The sequence below is a fragment of the Canis aureus genome, chromosome 16 (assembly GCF_053574225.1).
Source record: "Canis aureus isolate CA01 chromosome 16, VMU_Caureus_v.1.0, whole genome shotgun sequence".
Taxonomy (NCBI): domain Eukaryota; kingdom Metazoa; phylum Chordata; class Mammalia; order Carnivora; family Canidae; genus Canis; species Canis aureus.
The window spans coordinates 46,181,823-46,207,328 of NC_135626.1; the positions used below are offsets into that span (position 1 = coordinate 46,181,823).

Here is a 25,506-nt window from a genome sequence, read left to right on the forward strand (position 1 = left end):
TGTAAATGTGCTACTTTTTTAAAAAAGAGAGATGAGGAAAAAAAAAAGAAGAAGAAGAAAAAAAAGAGAGGAAAAAAAGAAAAGAAAAAAAAGAAAAAAGAGATGAAGGTCAATTCAAATATCATGAGCAATTATATATATGAGGCTAATAATTCAAGGTGTACTTTCTTTTAGAGAGTTGGCAATAATAAAAACAAACAAGGATTTTTCAGGGATTAAGAGTATACTTATCAGGAGGAGCACTAAGTAATGTACAGAATGATTGGATCACTATATTGTACACTTGAAACTAATATTATATTGTATGTCAACTAACTGGAATGCAAACAAAAACTTAAAAAAAAAGATAAACCTAAGGACATATACAATCTGCCTGAGCCATTGCAGTCAGAGTAAAAATTCCACACAAGTCAGCACAGAAAATGCCATGGTATAGTCTGACTTTATGAACAACATCTTCATAGAAACAGGCACCCCCCCCCCCCCGCAACAAATAGTCAGTGAGTCAAGAGCAGGAGTAAAATTTGTTATTTGTGCGTGACCATGTGGCTCTGGGACTAAATGATAGCACTGCAACAAAAAACCCATCTATGAAATCTGTCTATCAACAATTCAGTTTTGTTATGCAAGTTCTCTTTTTAAAAAGTTTGATATTGCTGTGCTAACTGCTATTTGAGATGGAATGAGGACCTCCCAGCATACACGGCCACTTCTCTTTTTCCTCTCCTGTGAGCCATCGACAGCCAGGGACGAGTGCCTGCAGAAGCTAAGCTGTTGGAGCTCAGAATCCTGGAGGGTTGATGGCTGGAGGCACACCAGTGGGTGGGGAGGAACGCTGGTAAATGCTGCGCATGGGGGAAGTAAGTACTCTTCTCTGCAGTTTTCTTTAACATGTCCAAAATACTTCGCCAGCACCCGTAGGTCATGGGTGACAATAATGACCCTTTTAAAACTTTCTGAAAAATTAGCTACTATTTTCTGTCTGCCAGATCTCAATTAAAACTCAGGAAAGATTCATTCAGATAGTCAAATTCTTCAAGATTCTTCTCTATGGTTTAATGACGGTCAACTCAAGCCACTCAACACTGAGAAAATTCATTAACTGAGAAATCACCCTCTTAGACAGAGTTCAACATTTTGAGGGAAAACATGTCTTCACTGTACATTTTATCTTTAATTTATTTTACCTCTTATCTGTTCCTCTAAAACACATTCGGTTTTCTTAACCCAGCACATCACTGCTGCTGAATGAATAAGGAAATAGAAAAATCATCAGTTTCCCAGCTAGTATGGAATTTAGAAGGACAAACAGATCAACCCAGCTATCAACTCCTCTAAGATATGGACTATACCTTTTTTCTTCATCCTTTCCTCATCACCTACCCCAACACTCCAAGAACATTCATCGTTTTGAATGAAAAGCTGGTTTCAGGAACAGCCAAACAATAGAAGTAGTCAGAAGGGAACTACTTCATCTTCCTGACCACCAAACAGATGTGTCTACCTGCCTCTCCTGTGACTTGGATGGGTGGCCATCTTCATTGTCACCTCAGGAGAACCCTGCCATCTGTGCACCAACACCATCCCCTCGCGCCGAATTAAGCACTTGCTCTCACAATCATCCCACCACTGTCTGCATCATTGCTGGTTTCTTCCCCAATGGATCGTGCTCAGCTACCAACAAACGTCTGTACTTATCTCGTTTTCTAAAAACTTTCCACTGACCCTACATATCCTTCAAGCTACCACCTCATTTCTCTGCTCCCTTTCCTTTCAAAATTCCTCAAAAGGAACTGTCATATCCCATTCTCCCTCCACTCAGGCTTCTGCTCCCACATTCCCCTGCAACTGGCCTTGACGAGGTGGCGAGAGGCCTTCTTGCCAAATCCAGTGGGCGCTTTCCAGTCCCTGTCTAATTTCCCCTCTTGGAGGCGCCTGGAACAGCCAGCTGCTCACACTTCCTTCCTGAAATACTTCCTGCACATGGCTTATGGGAAACCAGACCTTCTCAGTTTTCCTGCTACCTCTCTGGCCGCTCCTTCCCAGCCTCTGTTCCCTCCACCTCTCCCCCATTGCTAAGTGTTGTAGTGCCCCTGGGCTCAGTCCTGGGCCTTCCTTCCTCTTCTCTCTCTACTCATGAGCCCGGGTGCATCACCACCATTCCCCTGGCTCTTCAGCAGGAAAACTGAGGAGTCCCGTTTGAGTTCCTTCTTCCCCTCACACTCCATTTCCCATCTATTAACAAGTCTTTCCTGCCAAATACATCCGGATTTAAGCACTTGCCATCACCCTCACCACACCCCCCAGGTCCAAGCCTTGATAATTTCTCACCAGACCCCTGCCATCTCTCCTAACTAGCCCTCCCCTCCACCTTCCTTACAATCAGTGCTCCACACAGCAGCTAGAGAAATCTTTTTAAAACTCAGACCAGATTTTGCTCAAATGCTCCAATGGCTTTCCATCACACTCAGAATAAAACCTAAATTTCCCACCACAGTCCATAAAACTTGATAGAAACTGCCTACAGCTTAACCTTGGTTCCTAACACTCTCTCCCCTAGCTCACCCCATTCCAGTCACATACCAACCCATTCCCTCTGTACAAAATATTCTTTCCTCTTCTCAAGTTTTGTATGGTTTCCTCCTACCTTTCATGCAGGTTTTAATTTGAGTATCATATCTTTAGCAACTTTCACAGTCTGTATCTAAAATAACACCTTACATGAAACAACTCTATATAAAATACCCCCTTCACTCCAAACACCTTATCCTGCTTTACTTTGTAGAAATTGTCATTACCTTACCTTACCTTACATTTTGGGACACAAAGAGATACAGAAAGAGAGTTGTTGCTGCTGTCCCCTCTACCATAAGAGCAGACACTGTATTTTGTTTGCTGCCATATCCTAAGCACCTGGAATTATGGTGAGTACAAAGCAGTCACTCAATAAACATGCATTAACTAATGAATGATTGGAAAGACACTGCTTCTATATTATAAACTTCTAAGGTATCTAAAGAATGGGAATCATCAGTCATATCACTATCTAGGACATATTTTTGTTCATTTTATTTTTATTTATTTTTTACTTTTTTTTTAGAGAGAGGGAGAATGAGCAAGCAGGTGAGCAAGGGTGAGGTCTGAGGGGAGGGTCTGAAGGGAGAGAGAGAATCTTTTTTTTTTTTTTAAGATTTTATTTATTTATTAATGAGAGACACAGAGAGAGAGAGAGAGGCACAGACACAGGCAGAGGGAGAAAGCAGGCTCCATGCAGGGAGCCCGACGTGGGACTCGATCCAGGGTCTCCAGGATCACACCCTAGGTGGAAGGCAGAGCTAAACCGCTGAGTTGCCCAGGATGCCCGAGAGAGAGAGAATCTTAAGCGGGCTCCACATTCCGCACAGAGCCAGACATGGAGCTTGATCTCACACTCCTGAGATCATGACCTGAGCCAAAATCCAGAGACAGATGATTAACTGATTGGGCCACCCAGGCGCCCCATAGCAAATGAAGTATCCCTAAAACAAAACATATATACTTCACATTATAGTTACTGAAAAGAACTGTGTTCATCTTTGCCCTCTTAATTCCCACTCCAGATAAATGTGCCATTTGTTTTAACCTAGATGAGAAAAGTTCCAAACAAACAAACAGGAAGACGAGGCCTGCCTTAAGTACCTTTCACCATGCATCAATGCCCATCCTATGGACATAGGCTCCTAATGCTTGACCTGGACCCATGGGCCCAGGCTCTACAGCTTCATAGCTTGGGTCTCTGACTCTGGCCACCTAATGTCCAGGAATCTGGCACTCTGCCTCCTGCCTGTAGGGCCAATCTGTGCCTTGCAGCATCAATGGATCATGACTACATTTATTTCCACTACCATGTAGAGAGCAGAGCAGCTGATATGTCATTAAGGTTCAAAAATTATTTTTTACAAACTGGAAACAGAAAGCCAAGCCAAAAGACTTTTAAAAGGAATAGGATAGAGTGAGCAAAAAGAAAACAAAGAGAATGACAGAGCATGCTCGGCATGCAATGAGGTACACATATGTTCAGAAAGCATGAAAACCCATTTTGAAGAGCTCTTAGGGAGACCCACAAATTCATGGTCATTAACCTCATCGGAGACCTTGATACCAAAAAGAAGTTTCACTGAGTTTTTCTGATGAGATCAGTCATGGGATCACCACAATCATATCAAACCATCCTCACTTCCCTTGGCCCTGCTGTCTGTGTACTTCTAGTTTCAGCAAATGACCCTTCCTCCTCTCTCATGAAGGAAAACCTTCAGTCTAAGAGCATCCTCATTTTCCTGCTGCAGATTTATAAACTTCTATGTATCTTTCCTCCCCTCCCCTTCTCACTACTTGTAGCAGAGGCCTGCCCCTCTCCTCTGAAGCCAACACCTCTCTCCGCACACTTCCACATCCCTGGGCACCTCGACTAGTCATGTCTTCCCTCTCTGGCCTCTATGTCTTGCTTTGTACTGTATCCCCTTCCAGTGAGGCTACACAGTCTAACATTATAGAAAAATTAAGACACCTAAAATATTCATAGGGGGAAAAGTGGGAATTGCATGTTATCTGCTAATTAAGTATCTCAACTGACCTTCTAACTTCCCAACTACTTATCTTGTATAATTTGTCTCATCTTTACACTGCCTTTGCTATCAAAATGTTCTTAAGTTTCAAATTAAGAGTAATGTGTAAGCAGTTGGCCCTTCAGTGTTTTTTATGATCATTAACAATAAGTATTTATTCTTCCCCAAGAATTTGACCACTTGTTTATCTGTTGAACTACATTTCCCTTTAAAGGCTTTGTAGTGAAAAGAGAAGATATAAAATATAAGACTAAAGAATGATATGATGGGATTGCCAAAAAAATCTCCATAGTTCAGGAAATCCTAGCATGCCTGGTTTGTTGTTTGTTTCCAGCTTGAATGAGGTTTGTGCAGACAATTAGAATTGTCTTTTTGTTCCAATGGGTTATACAGGAAAGAAACAGGAAATCTTGATGAAAGCTTGGGCTTTACAGGATATTTGTGTGAGTGTTTAGCCCATGTGTTTGAAGTTTTTCTCTCCACATCTGCCCACTTTATGCCTGCACTCTGGCTAAAATATTTTAAAATACCATTTTGCTTTTTTCACTTCATTTCAGTTCCTGGCATGATGCTTTCCCTATGGGAAGGGGCTCAAAAATAAAAACCGAATAAGGAAACTAACAACCAAAAAAGCACAAGTCATTCATTTCCTCTGGATGGCAATTCTCTCATTATAAAATGGGAGATTAGGTCAGATAAGTGCTTCTAAACTTTTTCACCAAAGTACCCCTGGTAGCAGTGAAAATGAATAGCACCCCTCTAGGGGATCTGAGGGCATAGCCTGAAGCAGCTTCTGCAAGCTGGAGGTTTCTTTGAAATGTCCTATTTTATCTTAAAAATTCATGAGAACTTTGCATTTTACAAAACAGGAAAGTCTCTGTTTGTTTTAATATGATTGTTACCTCAATAGTAAAACTGCTTCGCTTTCCCACAAAATAATCAAGTGACTCTGACCTTCCAGGAAGCATGTATGCAGCTTCACACACACCCTGGCACTGGCTCACTATCCCAGGGAACACCTACCTCAGTTTGAGTGTAGACAAGGGCCTGGTGGATGAGCATCTACATCCCCTTCCAGTGTGAGTTGCTATAACCATAATATTTACTATTTCACATTTTATAGAAAAGTCAAACAAAATAATAGAAAGCTTATCACACACAAAATGGCAGCTGAGAAGGCAGGTGGAAGCTCTGAAGGACATCCAGCTAGACAAGTATGTAACATACAAGTCAGTGGTGGAGTCAGGGATGTCTCCATCTGTCACGATACATACACACACGGGCTGAGGGTCTACTCAGGCAGATGAACAGAAAGATCACAGAACCCTGGATTCGAAAGGGATCTTAGTGATAGGACAGCCCTATGAATGCACAGCCTCCCCCTACAACACCGCCAACAGCTACTTCGACACACTCAGGCTGGGGAACTTACTTTCTCACAACATAAACCACTGAGCATTTGCCTAATTCTTTAGGAAAGAATGACTTTGAAATGAGTCAAAATATGCCTCCCAGTGTTATCTACACATGGGTTCAATTTCTGTCTCCTGGAACTGCAAGGGGAGTCTGTTTAGAGTGGAGCATGGCTCCAGTTCAGGCTTGATTCTGTCAAGTGTGTGGGACATTGGACAGGTTACTTAAGAGGATGCGCTACAGTTTCTACAACTGGAAGATGGGAAAAATACGTAATAGTCTCTGCCTTGCAAGACCACTGTGAGGAGGGGCGTGGCTGAGTTCACACACAGCATCCAGAAGTGGGCCGTGGCCCCAAGCAGGTCTACTAACTGCTGGCTACTGGGATATTCCCATACAGACCAATCCTACTATTTCATAGATGACTGATTTCGAATTTAAGAATAAATATGGCTCAGTTAAGCATCTGCCTTCAGCTCAGGTCATGATCCCAGGGTCCTGGGATGGAGCCCCACGTTGGGCTCCCTGCTCAGATGGGCACCTGCTTCTCCCTCTCTCTCAGCTTGTGCTCACTCTGTCAAATAAATAAATAAAATCTTTAAAAAATAATAAATAGATATGTTACTCTCCTTAGTCTTGTCTTCTCTTGCTGAAATTCCTTTAAATACTCTCATTGACATAGCTCCAAGTCTTTCTATATTCTGGAGACTTTCATTTGAACATGCTTTTGTCAATGTCCTACTTCAAATGTGGCAACTAGAACTGACTTATTCCTTATGTGACCTGATGTGTAAACAATGTACTGGGCCCATTACCACATCATCCCAGGCATGTTGTTCTGTCTGCCTTGCTGCCCCCGCCCTTTATACCCCTCATACACCTCACCCCTGCCTTGTATTTTTTGCAGATAATTTTTTAAATCTAAGCATAGGATTTTATATTCAATCCTAATAAATTTAATCATCTTAATTTCAGCTGTTTAAAGCTTCAGAGTACTGATTTTCATGTCCCACGTGTTAACTACTCCTCTGAACTCTGGGGAAGCAGGGAACATTACCTCTGTATCATCATCCAGTGATGGCCCTTTGACCTACCACTTAGCCACATAACTGCACCAATATCTAAACCATTTTTTCCATATTGCCTTCATGAAGGACCTTACCAGGTGGCTCAGTGAAGTCCAGCTATACTTTCCTTATCTACCAGCCTGACCCCCGCTCAAAAAAGGAAATGAGCTTAGTTTAATTGGCTTCATTTTTAGAGAACTTTTGCTAGCTTGTAGGGACCACAACTATATGCCTATCATTTCTCATAATAAACTTTCACAGTAAAAATCTTAACAATTTGGAGTGGTCTGGGGGACTACTTACTGTTCCAGGTAATAAAATTTTCTGCTGGAATGGATTTTAAAAGTTGGCATATTATCACATCAATAAATATTCTCCTGGGGCACCTGGGTGGCTCAGTCAGTTAAGCACCTGCCTTTGGCTCAGGTCCCGATCAAGGTCCTGAGATCAAGTCCCAAGTTGGCTCCCTGATCAGTGGGGAGTCCGCTACTCCCTCTTCTCCCTGCTTGTACTCTCTGGCTATCTCTATCTCTCTCTCTCAAATAAATAAATAAATATTCTCCTAAAATCTATTAGCTCGTATTCCTGTGTTTTCTTTTCCTAGTGAGTTACTGCCTGGGATCTTCAATCTCAACACCAAGTCTAATAAACAGGCCTATAGATACAGGAAGAATAAAATGGGTGAAATCACCAAGATCTGAGAGATCCTTAAGTGAGCTTTTTTTTAACTACTGTCACACACTTGCATGACAATTGTATCATTTATCCCCTTTTCATGAAAATTAAATGCAGAAAAGTTAATGCAACAGCAGTTTCTTCCTTTCTTTTTTTTTTTTTTTTTTTTTTGCTGTGCCTTGTTCTGTGCTAATTTTTTTTTTTTTATCTTTTCTTGGCAAAGTTCTTTTTTTTGTATATTTTTTTATTGGAGTTCGATTTGCCAACATTTCTTTCTTTCCTTTTTTTTTTTGAGAGAGAGAAAGTGCAAGCAGGAGCGGGGGGCGGGGGGGGGGGGGCAGAGAGGGAGAAGATAATCTTAAGTAGGCTTCACTCCAAGCATGGAGCTCAACAGGGGACTCAGTCCCACAACCCTGAGATCATGACTTGAGCCAAAATCAAGAGTCAGACACTCAATGAACTGAGCCACCTAGACACCCCCACAGCATGTAGTTTCTATAAATAGTATCAATTCTTTAAAAAACTAATTTCTCTGATTAAGTATTTTTAGGCAAGACTATACAAAGAGAAAACTTTAGTAGATTTTTAAAACTATCATTCTGAGAAAAACCTTTGAAACCTACATTCTTCCAAAATTTACACAAGTGTATTTTTTAAAGTTTTTATTTAAACTCTAGTTAGTTAATATATATGGTAAAATTGGTTTCAGGTGTAGAATTTGGTGATTCACACGATGTAAGTGTATTTTTAAATTAAAAACATAACTGTCACATTAAAAAAGACAGTCACAATGTGTAAAGGAGGGAGTATAGAAAAAGAATCAACCATGATTCCATCACCTAAAAAATAACTAATATTATTGTTTGAATGTTTCTGTCTGAGATTAAAAATAACTGGGCCAGCGGGTATAAATACTTTTTATGACTCTTGGTAGATACTGCCAAAATCCTCTCCAAAAAGGCTGCATTAATTTAAATGTCACCAGCAATATATGAAAGTACAAATTTCACTAAACTTTTGCCAATTTTAGATGGTACATCATTGTTAATTCTAATTTGCATTTTTATTGATACTAAGGCTAAAGATGTTTCTACATGGTCATTTATTCAATTAGTTTCTTATCTGTTTCTGTCCTTTGCGAGGTCACTTATTGGGACATTAATGATTTTCTTATGATTTGTGATAATTACTTAATTTATACACTAATTATTTTTATTTGTTACAAATTTATTAACTTTATAAGAGAATCATTTTTGGCCTATCACATTCATTGCAAAATATTATTTCTTCTTTTTTTAACTTAAAATAATTTTTATTTAGTCAAATGTTAATTTTCCATGGTGATTTTTCTTATGTATCCAACTTTAAGAAGCCAGAGATGTGCCAAAACAATCACAAAATAAATGCAAATCAGGCATTGAAGTCACTTGGCTATATCTGGTTATACATTTGCCACCAGAAGATTATCACCAAAAAGAAAATACAAATTAAAATTTATTTATTTATTTATTTATTTATTTATTCATTTATTTATTTATTTTAGAGAGCAAGAGGGAGAGACAGAGAGAAAGTGAGAGACAGAGAGAAACTGAGTGGGGAGTGGGAGGCAGAGGAAGAGAGAGAGAGGGAGGGAGGAGAGGAGCAGAGGGAGAGTGAGTGAATCTCCAGCAGACACTCTGTTGATGGAGGAGCCCAATTTGAGACTTGATCTCAAGACCATGAGATCATGACCAGAGCCAAAACCCAGAGTTAGACACTCAACAGACTAAGCCACCTAGGCACTCCTGAAAATATAATTTTTTAAACTCTCAAAGAGAATGCGTCTCCTCCTTATACTCACCCTGAAACACAATAGTTTCTGAGTCATATCTGTGTCACAGAAATGGTTTTGTTTTTTTTTAATTTTTTTTTTTAATTTATTTATGATAGTCACACAGAGAGAGAGAGAGAGGCAGAGACATAGGCAGAGGGAGAAGCAGGCTCCATGTACCGGGAGCCCGATGTGGGATTCGATCCTGGGTCTCCAGGATCACACCCTAGGCCAAAGGCAGGCGCTAAACCACTGCGCCACCCAGGGATCCCCAGAAATGGTTTTTAACTTGTTGAGTTTCCTCTCTCCACCTGGGAGACAGAGTTGGGGTTTCCTGTTACTCCACCAATTTATTTAGAGGAACTGACATTTCTCTTGTTTTTATTTTTGCTTTTAATATTGCTTTTAATCCCCAAATCATCTCAGTTATACCTCATAACTAGAGCATAATATGCAACACTTCTTGACCTTCCTTACTATTCTTATTTATATTTGGTCATCTTATGTTCCTTCTTTCTCCCAATCAATTAATCTTTTCTACTCCAATCAATTAAACAATATAATGAATTCTATAATGTATTTCTATTATCAGCTCAATCAGAAATATAATGTAACAGAGATTGGAAGAAATAGAAGAGAAAGTTTCTGCTTCCTTGTAGACTGCACTCCACCCTGGATAAAAACAGCTCTACATGATATTTTACAATACAAGAACTGATTTAAGTGTACAGAATAATGAGATGATTAATGCTGTAATTTCAGAGAAGGAAGAACTGGGTGTGGGCCAAAAAGGTCCTGTGACATTGTAGGGAAGTGTAGGAGCAGGAAGCAAGTCTTGAAGGATGGGTGTGATTTGCATAGACAGAATAGAGCAAAACGCAGATAATGCAAATAAAGAAGGACCGATTTGCGAACTTTAAACCATCACTATGAAAGTAACTCAGGTATATTTACAAACATTTTAAAATTAAAAGAGCGACAACAACATAACAGCCATAAGGTTACATACATGTCAGATCAGAATTCCTTTTCATGGAACTCAACTGAGCCCCTAATTGCTATCACTTAGGAGAGGGATTAAAATTCAGTAATCATTACAAGATTATTAGTTTTTGATGTAGTAGCCACTTAATAAGGACTTGAAAATATAATAATGAAAAAATTATTCAGGTTTTCAGAATAAAAAGATTCAAATATTGTCTTTAGAAAAACAATTTCTTAACTTAGTAATTAAGCTAATTAACATTTTTCCAGATGTTTAAGGAAACAAGGCAAGCAAATTAAACAAATAAGTAAAAATTAATAACCACCTTGAATATTCCAAGAATTAGCAGGAATACAGTTTTAGAAAAGATGAAAATAAAACTTTTTTTATTAGGTAAATAAGATGCAGATCCAAATCCAAACTTCTTATGCTGCTCTGGATTGTCCTGGTCCTAGTCCAAGCCGAGTTCTCACCCCATCTCCTACAGCTGGAATCTTCCCCTCTACATTCCTGCTGAACCGTCTTTTTCTGTCATTTTTGTTCCTTCAACACTCTCAAGTTGCTCTCATCTCAGATCCTTGCACTCACTGTTCCGCTAGCCTGGAATACTATTCCTCCAAGAGACTTCATGGCTGGCTCATCCCGGGTTTTCAAGATTCTCAGCACAAGGTTCTCCTGCTCAGAGGGCTTCCCTGACCACCTGTCAATGATGGTAATCCCCCTTCCACCTCCACCCAACAAGGCCTCTGTACATACTTTCTTCCTCTTTCATTAGTCACTCTCCGAAATTATTTTGTGTTTTTTTAATTAATAGGCTGGCTGCTCACCAAAATGTAGCATATGTTCTATTAGCCATTTGTATGTTTTCTTTGGAGAAATGTCTGCTCATGTCTGTGTCCATTTCTTGTCTGGATTTTTTGGTTTTTGGGTGTTGAGTTTGATAAATTCTTTGACAAGTTTCTATGACCCAGCAACTGCCCTAACTAGGTATTTACCCAAAGGATACAAACACAGTGAGTGATTCAAGGGGGCACCTGCACCCCAATGTTTATAGCAGCAATGTCCCAATAGCCAAAATATGGAAAGAGCTCAGATATTCTTTGACAGATGAATGGATAAAGAAGATGTGGTATGTATATACAATGGAATATCAGTCATCAAAAAGAATGAAATCTTGCCATTTGCAATGATATGGATGGAACTAGAGAGTATTATGCTAAGCAAAATAAGTCATTCAGAGAAAGACAAATACAATATGATTTCACTCATATGTGGAATATAAGAAACAAAACAGATGCATATAGGAGAAAGGAAGGAAAAATAAAATAACATAAAAATAGAGAGAGGGGCAAACCATAAGAGACTCAACTCTAGGAAATAAGCTGAGGGTTGCTGGAGGGAAGACTGGTGGGGGTATGGGGTAATTGGGTGATGGGCGTTAAGGAGGGCACGTGATGGAATGAGCACTGGGTGTTATATGCAACTGATGAATCACTAAATTCTACCCCTGAAATTAATAATACACTATATATGTTAACTAAGTTTAAATTAGAAAAAAAATTTTAAATGATTGTTAAAAAATGCAGTATATGCTCTGTGTGAAAAGGTACGTCGTCAGTTGGCTTACTGCTCTGCCCAGAGTCGGGACATGGTAGGTACCAAAAACTATTTCTTAAATAAATAAGCAACTCAGATTTATGCTCTGACAGGAACAGAAGGACTCAAGAATTACAATAAAAGTTTCAATTAAACATGCAGATTAACAAACCACTGTAATAGACTTCAGTGAAGAGCTAAAATCCTATTTCTGGATTTTACTAAAACAGATTTTATTTCAAATGATTCATATGTATTGATAATAACATTCTTAGTAACATTTTCATTGTGAAGGGATTTTATCATATATCTTTTTAAGATTTCATCTTTAAGTCTCTACACCCAACGTGGGGTTCACACTTATAGCCTCAAGATCAAGAGTTGCATACTCCACCGACTAAGCCAGCCAGGTACCCCTATAATGAAATTCTTACAAAAGAGATTATAGCATTTAAAAATTCAATGGCATCATCAAAATGAAAGACTAACCTGCTGTTCATATCGTTGTTTGACATCCTCCAGCTGCCATAAAAACTCCTTTGATTGCTTCTCACGAAGAGACTTGGATCTAGTTAGATCGGCCTCCACTTTTTCCATCTATAAAATTTAAAAATCAAATATTATATTTTTTAAACAAAAAATTTATTCCATGTTTTTGTAGTTTGACCATTCATTAAAATGGCAGATTTTAAACACCCCCTATGGATCATAATGGTGAATTTTAAGATGATAAGATAATGAAAGCTCTGTCAATTTATTTACATATCTTTAATAGTTTGTCAGGAAAATTAACACTGGAATATAACTGACTACATTCTGATGCTATAAAAATGGAACTATAATGGAAATATAACTTTGAATATTCAAATATTTATTCTACAAGAATTTTTAAGGCCTTGGCATATGCTGAATGGGAGAAAATATTTGTAAGCCATGTATCTGACAGGGGACTTGTATCAAGAATACATAAAGAATGCTTACAGCCCACTAAGAAATGGGCAATTATACTCTATATTAAAATGGGTAAAGGAACTGAAAAGATATTTCTCCAAAGAAGATATACAAATGGCCAAAAAAGCATATGAGAAGACGATCAACATCACTGCCATTAGGCAATTTCAAATTGAAACAATAATGACGTATCACTTCGCGCCCCCTAGGATGGCTTCAATCAAGACCGATAACAGCAAGTATTGGTGAAGATGTGGAGAAATCAGAACCCTCAAACCCTGCTGCTGGGAATGTAAAATGGAAGACAGTTTGGCAGTTCCTCAAAAGGATAAACATGGTTACCATATGTGCCAGGAATTCCACTCCTGGGTGAGAAATTAAAACATCCACGCAAAAACTTACACAAATGTTTGTAGCAGCATTATTCATAATAGCCAAAAAGAGTATGAAATAACCCAGATGTTCACCAATGGATAATGGATAAACAAAACAAGGTCGATACATAGGAGCATCACTGAACCATAAGAAGGAATGAAATACTAATATGTGTTATAATATGGGGAACCTTGAAAGCACTGTGCTAAGTGAAAGGAGGCAGTCACACACACAAGACTATGTATTATGATTCCATTTATATTAAATGTGATACAGAAGGCAAATCCATAGAAACAGCAAGTAGACTAGTGGTTGCCTAGAGTGAGAGGGAGTTGAGGGTGAGCACTGACTGCTAAAGGGTGTCAGATTTCTTTTGGAGGCAATGGAAATTTAAAACTGATTGTCCTGGGGTGCTTGGGTGGTGCAGTTGGTTAAGCGACCTACTCTTGGTTTTAGCTTGGGCTGTGATCTTCAGGTCATGAGACTGAGACAGGAGATGGGCTCTGCGCTCTGCGTGGAGTCTGCTTCAGATTCTCACCCTCTCCCTCTCCCTCCACACCTGCCTCTCCCTCTGCCCCTCCTGCTCATGCTCTCTCTCTCTAAAATAAACAAATCTTTTTTAAAAATCTATTATGCTGATGGATACACAATTGTTAAGTATATTAAAAATGATTAAATTGTTACACTTAAAATGAATTTAATTCCTGGTATGTGATTTATATCCTTTTTTTAAAATTTTTATTTATTTGTGATAGTCACAGAGAGAGAGAGAGAGAGAGAGAGAGAGAGAGGCAGAGACACAGGCAGAGGGAGAAGCAGGCTCCATGCACTGGGAGCCCAACGTGGGATTCGATCCCGGGTCTCCAGGATCACGCCCTGGGCCAAAGGCAGGCTCTAAACCGCTGCACCACCCAGGGATCCCTATATCCTTTTTTAAAAAAAATTTTTTTTTTTTAAGGAGGCTCCATGCCCAGCATGGGGCTTGCATTCATAACCCTGAGATCAAGACCTGAGCTGAGATGGAGTTGGACATTTAACTGACTGAGCCACCTGGGCACCCCATATGTGAATTATATCTTAATAAAGCTGTTATCATAAAAAAATTAAAAGTCAAACACTATGCCATATCCCACAAGGCTTCATCCAATCCCAGGTACTGCTCTCAATTCATCTCTGCTACTCTATACCATCACCACCACCATTCCAGCCCATCTGCCTCTTTGCATGCCAGAGACATGCCAGAGATCCTCTGGAAGCTTCCCCTCAGAGAGTCACATGGCTTTTTTCTCAAAATCTTAAGTTTCTGCTTAAAGGTCATCTTTGTGAAGCCTCCCTGACCACCCTATTTAAATTGCAGCCCTCCTCCTGCCCCAGTCCTCTTAAGTCTCCCTTTTGCTGATCTACTGTTCCTTTTTACCATAGGACATATCACCTTCAAGTATATAATACAATTTACTTACTCCTTAGGGCTCATTTTAATGTCTGCCTCACCCATGGTAATGTAACCCCACGTTCACTCACGTATCCAAACAATTTAGCACACTGCCTGGCACCTATAGGGACCCAATAATCAAATGAAGCAGAAAAAAGACAAACCAAGTGTATATACCTAGGTTTGAGATTTGCTGAATAAACAATTTTCAACATTTAGGATGCAGATTCTTAATAACATATACAAGATCATGTTGAATCTGACACTTTCTATCACATACAAAATTAGAGATAATGTATGATTATCTTGCTCTTGCCAGATGCTCATTTATATGTGGCAAGAAAGAAATGTTCTTATATATAGTAATGAAAAATCGCTCCATATAAATAACATGAAAATGGCACCTTCCTAGTGCAGTTTTTCATTTGTCTTTCTTCCTCTGGTTTGACTATGTCTCAGAAGTTTGTGTTGTTTTTTTTTTTCTGAAACAATTGTCAGTTAATATGACAATCGTCCTACCAGTGGCTACTCTATATTTATTATTCTGCTTCACTGATTGGTTGAGATGTTTCTTTTTTAGTTGTACACCATGCTCTCTTCCAGGTTACCTTTTGGCAACTGCTAGGATTAGACACAATATGAATATCAGAGGAAATGAATCCTAAAAATGTTCCTTCAGTTTCTCATCTTAAATTTTAAAAAAATCATTCAAATGCATTTTTTCAGACATGATTAAACCTTAAGGCTCCAGAAGCAAAGATGTTAGGTGAAGAGTAGCCAGTTGCATTAGATAAGAAAAAAATGCATATAGCCACTCACTACTGCTGTCCAACAGTACATCTTGCTTCCTGCTTCTCACAGCAAGGTCTGGGGTATCTAAATTATGGCATGAGATTTAGCCTAAGTATTTCTTCGTAAAATCCAAAGAGTGCAACCCTAATAACACTAAGTCATCTGCTTCCAAATTCAACAATCAGAGTTGTAAGAGTATTGATCCACAGGTAGTCAGTACAGTGGCCGAGAACACATTTACTAAGGAATTACTGAAGGACCCATACTCAAGCCCACTTTGTTGCCCTCTGTTTCTAACTCAAGACATGGGTTTCCAGTCTTTCTCTACTTCAGTGCTCTTCACATCAGACCTCCAGCAGAAGGCAGTCTGCGCTCCCTATACTCCAAGATCCTTGGCATTTCCAACATTAGCCATGTCTCGATTCAAAAAGAGCCTTTTGCTCTTTGTGCTATCTGGAAAGCCCCTTCAAGTTTTTCCCCTCGTCCAAAGTGATGGTCTTCAAGGATGACTCATCTACTCTCCTCTCTCTGAGGTGTTTTTTTTTTTAAGATTTTATTTTTATTTATTCGTGAGAGACACAGAGAGAGAGGCAGAGACAGGCAGAGGGTGAAGCAGGCTCCCTGCAGAGAGCCTGATGTGGGACTCAATCCCAGGACCCCGGGACAACAATCTGAGCCAAAGGCAGACACTCAACCACTGAGCCACCTAGGTGTCTTCTGAGGTGTTTTTTAATCCCACCAACTTATAAAGTGCCTTCCTTCTCTCTACATTCAAGGACTTAACATCTATTTCCATAGCACGCTGTTTTTCTCTATAGTATGGAAGTGTTTCAAACGTGTGAGCTTTGTTTATTCATCTAGATCATGAGCTACTGAATAAAAGGAACTATGATTTATAATTCTTTTGTATCTTAATTATGAACTAATTGGTATAGTATGCAGAATAAATATGCATTAAATCCTTAAGGATGAATAAAATAATTGGCAAAAGCAAAAGGGGATGAAAAAAAGGAAAGCTGTATCAAGAAGAGAAGATCTGGTTTATTTAGTACTTTCAAGACAGAGCTTCATATGAAGTTGATTTTAGGTTCTTATTTTATCTCGGTACAGATTGTATATTAAAAGTAAATAAGTATTTAAATAGTTAAAATACTTAGAACTTAAAATAAAAACTAAGGCCTTTATGTACTCTATGTGTGTAAAAATTCAGTACCTTCAAGAAAAAACAGAATCATCTTCTATAACCAAAATGGATAACAATTTAAAACACATGAAAAGACCTTTTATACCTAAACATTAAGACAAATTCATAGTAAATAACTGATATAAGAAAAGGAAATGCATGTCATATTAGATGATACTGACCGAAAATGCAAGGCCCCACTCCATTTTCCTTCAACAATGTAACAAAAAAATTTAAAGTCTTGTAAAAGACTTTGTATAAAAACAGTGTTCTCAGTTGCCATAGATACAAAAGATCCTGCTTCCTCATACATCATTCTACATTCCGTTCAACTTCAAGGGTTAGGAAATTAACAACAACACTCCTTTACAGTGTAACTCTAGCTTCAAGAAAACCTAGGAGTAAAGCTTGGTGGGCAAATTAAGAGCAAAAAGGAGTTGGGTGTATTTCTGCGAATGTTTAGTGTTTAAAGAAGGAAGGGGGGGGTGGTGTTTTCCTCCTCTGGTGCCTCAAGCATGGGGTCCTTCAGCTACATGGAAAAGAAAACCCAAGAGACCATGCATGCATAAATAACATGGGCTCTTTATGTTTTTCCTTGTGCCACAAGTTCAAAAATAGGCTGCCACACTGGCAGTTCAAAGATGTCAGGGTTAGGTCTCTGCAACTCAACCTTCCTATAATAGTTGCAAAATGGCTTCTGCAGCTCTGAACATGAAGCGAAGGGCAAAGGGTCCGTATTAGCTGAGCTGAATACCCTTTGAAGGAGCTTTCCTGCAAGTTCCTGTCAATAACAAATTAATTATGCTGTTTGCCATCTCATTCACTAGAACTACATTAAAAAGTAAGCTCCATCTGCAAGGTGAGAAACTGCAGTTTTAAAACTGTGTCTAATGTTGCCCTAAATAAAATCAGGGCTCTATGAGTAAGAAAGCAGGCATGGACACCTGGTAGTCACTGTCAAAGAGGGTCATAAGTTATTGTTTTTTTTTTCTCTAGCAAAGTCCTCTTGTGTTATTATATTTGGAGGAATTCGACATGTACAATTCACATTATAACAAGCAGACAGTTATATACGAATATACAATTCAAAATATATTTTTGTATTTAATACATATTTAGGTAAGCTATAAAAATTAACCTTCAAGTATGTTCTGGTAGATAGATCAATCAATTGATCAGTAGATCAATAGAAACAGGCAGGAAGGCAGATAGATATAAATGGCAGAAAGACATCATTTTTCTGTGCTTGGCTAAAGACTTAGTAGGAACTAATATCCTTAGCAGGGAAAACCAGTGAATAACATTAACTGATTATACCTACAGTTCTTTTGTGAGAAAAAAACCATAAGTTGATATAGGACAAACAGTATTTCTGGTATCTGTCCTGATCGATTTGTGGGAGTTGTTGATCTGCTCTGGAAATGAATTTTAGCTCCACATCTGAATTACAAATATCTTCCACTCTGAGGAAGCCTTTCCACTTTCTTTCTTTCTTTTTTTTTTTTTTTGCCTTTCCACTTTCTTAATGAGAAGTTTATTTAATTTTAATAAGGTTAAATTCAACAATATTTTGGGTTTTTATGCCTATTTGTTTCCTATTTAGAAAATCTTTCCCTAGTTCCAACTATCAAAAATGTTTCTACATTTTCTTCTGAAAGTTTTATTGTTTTACCTATCACTTGTACGTCTATAATCCTGGAATTAATTTTGTGAATGGGGTAAAAGGAAAGATTCTTTTTTTTTCCCCACGTGGTTACCAAGCTGACATGGTGGCATGTATTAAAATGATCATTCTTTCCCTGCTGCACTGCAGCACTTCCTTCGACCTGAGTCAGGTTGATCATGTACATGAGAGTCTAATTTTGGGTCTCCTTCGTCTGTAACACTGATCATCCTTGTGCCCAAACCATGCTGTATTAATATTATAACTGAATATGAGTCTCAGTATCTGGTCATATATGTTGTGTTCTTCCAGATTGCCAGAGCAATTCTCAGTCCTTTGCATTTTCATATACGTTTTAGAATTAGTTGCCAGTTTCTCTCATTTCTCTTCACCCCCCACCAAAAAAAACCCCAAAGGAACAAAAAAACCACTACTAACATTTTGATTTTTAGAACTATGTTGATTTTATAGATTAATGTGGGGAAAACCGACGTGTTTATGGCATTGAGTCTTTGAATCCACCAATTTATTTAGGTCTTCTTTGGTTTCTCTCAATGTTTTCCAGTTTTTAAAACAGAGGCCTTGCACGTTTTTTTGTTAGATTTATTCTTAGGTATATACGTGAACCTTTCTCGTGCTATGGTATCTTTTCCAATTTTATTTTCTATTTGTTGGCTGCTGGTATATAGAAATAAAACTGCATTGTCTGTCTGATCTTACAATCAGTAACCTTACTAAATTCACTACTAGTAACATTTCAGTAAGTAAATATCTGAGAAATTAGCAATTACAACAAAGATGCCATAATTGCAGATAAGTGCCAAACTCACTGGGCTAGCTTAGGTGCCCTCCTCTGAGCTCTCTTACTGACCTGTTTATTCACTTATTAAATCACAAGCTTTTATGTGCTGGTCTATCATTCAAGCCACAAATATGTCTAATAAACTCTGAATTCCCAGAATCAACAACAATGGCTGGTATAGAGCAAGTATTCATAAATTTTTTATAAATGAATGAAAAAAGAAGTCAAGTCTGTTGAATCCTTGGCCAGTAAGTCAATAAAATAATTGAGATATATTAAAAAATAATAATGTTACTATTTCACAATCAATAACACTTCTAATCAGTCAAATGCAGAAAAAAATAACATATTTTCCAGTCCAATGTCCTCAGTAGATTTTTTTGGCTTATATTCTGTCTGCAAAAGAGATTAGTCATTGACGAATTTTACAAGGAAAAAGCTCCACTTACTCCTCTTACGTTAAGCATTTAAGGATAAAAGTTAAAATTTCTTTTAATTATTTGTTTTGCTGTTTTTATTTCATTTTGGTTTTCAAAGCCAGATACTTAGACACAGTCTCTGGATGCTGTCATTTGGAATTGATGAATGACCACAATAGCTTCTATTGAAACATTTAGATAGAATTCTAGGATTTTTCTTCTGCTACCTAATCTATTAAAAGACAAAATTCCAAATGTGAGAAGAGTAGAGAGATTTCTTCATTATCATCAAAAAGTAACTGAGAGAAAATGCTTCCATTTATATTGGATGTTTTATTATCTTAAAACTGGTCTAAAAAAGCCTTATTTAAAATTACATGAGCTAGCATGATCCTTAAAGGACAAGAGGACAAAGGTGTAAGTCACAGTGAATGGTCCATATGATGACTCTTTCTTTGTCTGTTTGTGATCCATTTATCCTTAATGACACAAATATATCCATATGGCATTCTTTAATTCAACAGCAATAATAGGATGATGAACTAAATTTACGATCTCTAAGAATATAAGAAACTGCTACCCAGTTTCAAATGTACAAGGAGCCAGAGTACCCTCACTAGTCAAAAGCAATGTTTCAGAATTTTGTTTGCATGGCAAGCCAGTGTGTTCTCCAAGTCCAAAGCTAATATCATGTAGCTGATGACTGTGAAAAAAAAAAAAAAAGGAATTAAATTTAAAGTCAGATATTTAGCAGCAAATACCATTTAACGAGGATGTATTTTCAAGGGGAGAAAAATTAACTAGAAGTCAAGTGGCTAGTGGAGGCCCCAGGAGGACCTAGCTAGCTGACATTCATGCAGTCAATTTATAAGATTAAAAAGTTTCATTTAGGATTCCTGCCAGTACTTCAAAAAACATGGCTGTCTTTTTCAGTCATTTATTTGTTTCACAGAGAATAGGTAAATATAGAACACTCATTCTTTTAAAAATATGATTATATACATATATATGTGGAAAATTCTATCACAGTAGTACATTTTCACAATTAAAATATGTATATTTTATATAACTAATTGCTGGCAGCTAGCATTTATAATAGATTTCACCACTGGAGGAAAAATTAGGTTATTGAAGCAATCTTAAATGAGATAAAAAGTTCTTCAAAGAGAAAGGAACAGTGTGAAGCAATTTTTTTTTAAACTTTCTCTGTTCCATTTTCTCTCATGGGCCTCATTTTTGAAATAGCAATTCGCTTTCAAAAACAAACTCCAAGCTTTACTTTTTTTAATTCAAAATCTTATTGTCTGCTATCTGTAGCAGTTTCCAAATGGAAAAAGATGCCCTAAGCTCTGCTGGCTTTTGCACAAAAGATTTTAGTAAGAAGAGAAAAGAGCAGTTCAAGACAACAACAGAAAAGGAGGACTTAAAAATATACACTACAGAAAAATCTGAAAACATTATGATTCTCCAAATAAGGAATCTGCTGATTTTTTTAAAGAATTTGAGCTATATCAGATGCACACTTTTTAACTGATTCATAATCTATAATAGAAGACTTCTAATTTATCATGTTTCGACATATATATTTTACTTAACATTTGTTAAAATCTGCCAGGTAAAACCATTTGATTTGTGAATGAGCCCAGCTATAAGGATTCCATCAGAAATGATGTTCTTATTATTATACTCACATCAAAGGTGCTTTCTCTATTTCAGAAATTCAATTGCACTTGGCAAAACCATTTATGATGGAAACCGTTGGAGACTATTTCTTCAACAGAAGACCTTCAAAAGAATTTCCTGTTCATCAGTTGCCATCACTGCCATTTTTCAAGAAGACTAAATCGAGCACCGCTGGGCAGATCAGATGTGATGAGGACTACTCACAAAGACAAAGCACTTCCTACGTGTAGGAAGAAAGGAATCCCAGGGGCATGCACCCAGTAGGATGCTTCATGGGATCATTTAACCAGTCTAAGTAAGAGATGTGATACCTACAAGACAGGAACACTTGAACTCAACATTCACAAGTAGGGGAGTCAAATGCGTCTGGCAGGATTGGTGATGTAAAATAGAAAACAGACCATGACAAAGCACAGAACAGTCAGACATATGAGGGTAGAACAATTAAGGGTACTTCCAGAATCAGTTCCACATATACTATTGTTCATCCCTGACCATTAGCAGTCTCACTTTGTGGCTAGGTAGGGTTCTTAATTAAATGGTTGCTGAGATGACATTATCTCCAGGGCTTTCAGTTCTGCCATACAGCTCTTAGACCACTTCATCTTAAAAAAAAAACAAAAACAAAATTTATCAGTTTTAAAGTATTACTATTATTATGGATTGTTTTAATTTCATTTGTAGATATTTCATTGCTATAACAGAAGTATGGCTAAATTTCATATATTGATCTCATATTCTGAAAACTTGCTTCAATCATTTATTAGTTCTTGTATTTCTTGTATGGATTTTAACCATACAGGATGATTGAGTCATCTGAAAATATGTGTACTTCTTCCTTTCCAATTTATATGTTCATTCTTTCTTCCACTTCCTTCCTTCCTTCTTCCTCCTTCCCTTTCCCTTTCTTTTTCTCTCTTTCTCTCCCCCCACCCCACTCCTTTTCTTTGTTTTGCCTTAATGCACTGGCTAGAATCTCCAATACAATACTGAACAGAGGTGGCAAAAGCAGATATGGTTTCTTTGTTCTTAGAGGAAAAGTGTTAGGCCTTTCAGCATTAAGTATAGTAGCCATAGAGTTTTCATAGATGTCCTATTAGGTTAAGTTTGCTTCTAGTCTTAATTTGCCAAGAATTCTTTTTAAATCATGCATGATATTGAACTTTTTAAAATGCTTTTTCTGCCTCTAGTGAGATGATCATGTTGTTTTGTCCTTTATTAATATGTTGCATGACATTAATTGATTTTCAAATGTTAAAACCACTTGCGGTTCCTGGAATAAATTCCATTTGGTTGTGATGTATAATCATTTTTATATGTTTCTAGATTCCATTTTCTAAAATATCATTAAGAATTTCTGTGTCGGGATCCCTGGGTGGCGCAGCGGTTTGGCGCCTGCCTTTGGCCTAGGGCGCGATCCTGGAGACCCGGGATCGAATCCCACGTCGGGCTCCCGGTGCATGGAGCCTGCTTCTCCCTCTGCCTGTGTCTCTGCCTCTCTCTCTCTCTCTCTGTGACTATCATAAATAAATTAAAAAAAAAAAATTATAAAAAAAAAAAAAAAAAGAATTTCTGTGTCTACATTCATGACAGGTAGTATTTTGTAGTTTTCTTCTAGTGTCTTTGGCTTTTTTTTTTTTTTTAAGTTTTATTTATTTATTCAGAGAGAGAGAGAGAGAGAGGCAGAGACACAGGGAGAGGGAGAAGCAGGCTCCATGCAGGGAGCCTGACGTGGGACTCGATCCCAGGCCTCCAGGATCACACCCCGGGCTGCAGGTGGTGCTAAACCGCTGCGCCACTGGGGCTGCCCTAGTGTCTTTGGCTTTGATAATAGGGTACTACTGGCCTTATGAATGAACTGGAAAGTGTTCCTTCCTCCTCGATTTCCTGAAAGAGTTTTCAAAAAACTAAAATTTTCTTTACTATTTGATGGAAACCACCAGTGAAGCCATCTGGTGCTTGGTTTTTCTTTGTGAAAAGATTTTTAATTGTCAGTTAAATATAATATGACAATACAGATTTTCTATCTCTTCTTGAGATAGTTTTAGTAATTTGCATATTTCTATGAATTTGTCCATTTCATCTGAGTTTTGTAATTTGTTGGCATAAGTTTGTAAAATGCCACCTTTATAATTCTTTCATTTTCTGTAGGATCAGTAACGGTGTCCTCTCCTCTTTTAGTTCTCACCTTGTTAATTTGTTTCTTCTCATTTTCCCCCCATCAGTCCTGCTAAAGATTTGTCAATTTGGTTGATCTTTTCAAAGAACCAACTTTTGGCTTCATTAATTTTCTCCATTTTTTTGTTTTCTACCTCTTTGCTTTCTGTAGAAATATAAAAATATTTACTATCTCCTTTCTCTCTGCTTACTTGGGCAGAAGCTTGCTTTTCTTTTTCTGGTTTCTTAAGATATAGTTTACAGTACTGATTTGAGAATTTTCTTGTGGGATATAGATGTTTAAAGCTATAAACTTTTCTCTAAGTACTGCTTTAGCTGCATTCCATAAATTTTGATATTCTGTGTTTTTGTTTTAATTCAGTTCAGAATATTTCCTAATTTTCCTTGTAATATCTTCTCTGACCCATGAGTTATTTATAAGCATGTTGTTTAATTTCCAAATATGTGGGGACTTCCCAGATTTCATATTGTTGTTTATTTCTAATTTATTTTCATTGGGGTCAAAGAACACATTTTGCATGACTTTAATCCTTTTTAAAACTATTGAGAATTGTTTTGCATCCAAGCATATCGTCTCTCTGGGGGAATGTCCCACAAGTGCCTCTATGATTACTGGGTGGAGTGAGTTAAATACCACCCACGTCTCAGACTCACTCTTGACTGGCACAATCCAAACAAACCCAACACAGCACAGCAAAGGGTTTGGAACTTAACTGAAACTGGAACCCACCCACAGAAGATGAGACAGGACTTTCACTCTGAAACAAACTGGGTTGACAATCTGCTAAAACAAAAAACTTAAGATCATCTAGACAATTCTAACCTTAGAGACTATACCAGTACAAAATTCATCAGGATTTTGAGACTCATCCATGTTGTTATGGGAATCAGTAGTTCATTCCTTTATACTACTGAGTAGTATTCCATTGTATATACTGCATCTAACTGTTCTTTCAACTTTTTTTAAAAAATATTTTATTTACTTATTTTAAAGAGAGAGAGAGAGCGAGAGAGAGCAAGCACACATGAGTGGGGAGAGGGGCTTAAGGAGAGAGAGAATCTTAACCAGGCTCCACACTCAGCGCAGAGCCTGACACAGGGCTCAATCTCATGACCCTGAGACCATGACCTGAGCTGAAATCAAGAGTCGGGTGCTTAAATTGTTCTTTCAACTTCTTTTGTTTTTGTTTTTGTTTTTTTTGTTGTTGTTGTTCTTTCAACTTCTGAGAAACACTTGGGTTGTTCAAGTTTGGGGCTATTGTGAATAAAACTGCTGTCAGCATTTGTGTACAAGTCTTTGTCTGGGTATGTCTTCATTTCTCTTGGTTAAGCACATAGGATGGAATGACTGACAAATGGTCACTGAATGCTTAACTTTTTAAGAAATTGGCACTTTTCCCACCGGCAGTATGCAACAGCTCCATGTGACTGCATCTTCACCAACACTCCGCATTATCAACCAATCTTATAATTTTAATCTAGTAAGCATATATAGTGGCATTTCATTTGATTTTAATTTCCCTGATGATTGATAATATTGAACATCTTTCATGTGCTTATTAGTCATTTGTATATCTTTTTTCTGTAAGGTGTCCAAAATTTTGCCTATTTTTAACTGGGTTGTCTTTTTATTATTGAGTTGTAAGATTTCTTTTATATTTTAGATACAAGTTCTAGGAAATATTTGTGAATCTCTTCTTCCATTCTCTGGCTTGCCTTACTTCTTTTTGTTGTTTTTTTAATGGTGTCTTTCTAAGAGCAAAAGTTTTTAATTTTGGTGAAGTGGAATGTTGTGATTTTAATTGAAATTTAATTTCTGGTTTTATTGCACTGCGGTAAAAAATATGTGCTCTCTGTCATGTCAAGTGTTAGAAACAT

The 25,506-nt window shown here is 37.6% G+C and overlaps 1 protein-coding gene across 11 annotated transcripts in view; it reads right to left on the bottom strand.

Moving 5' to 3' along the window:
• The window catches only part of CEP112 (centrosomal protein 112), a 392,220-nt gene that overhangs the window by 213,930 nt on the left and 152,784 nt on the right, over positions 1–25,506 (bottom strand). For all 11 annotated transcript variants that reach the window (XR_013354742.1, XR_013354744.1, XM_077853716.1 and 8 more), the window contains one exon: positions 12,640–12,747. Coding sequence is in view for 9 of the 11 variants with exons in the window: in XM_077853716.1 (XP_077709842.1) it covers positions 12,640–12,747 (108 nt within the window). In the remaining 2 variants the exon portion in view is untranslated. The remainder of the gene's footprint in view (positions 1–12,639; positions 12,748–25,506) is intronic.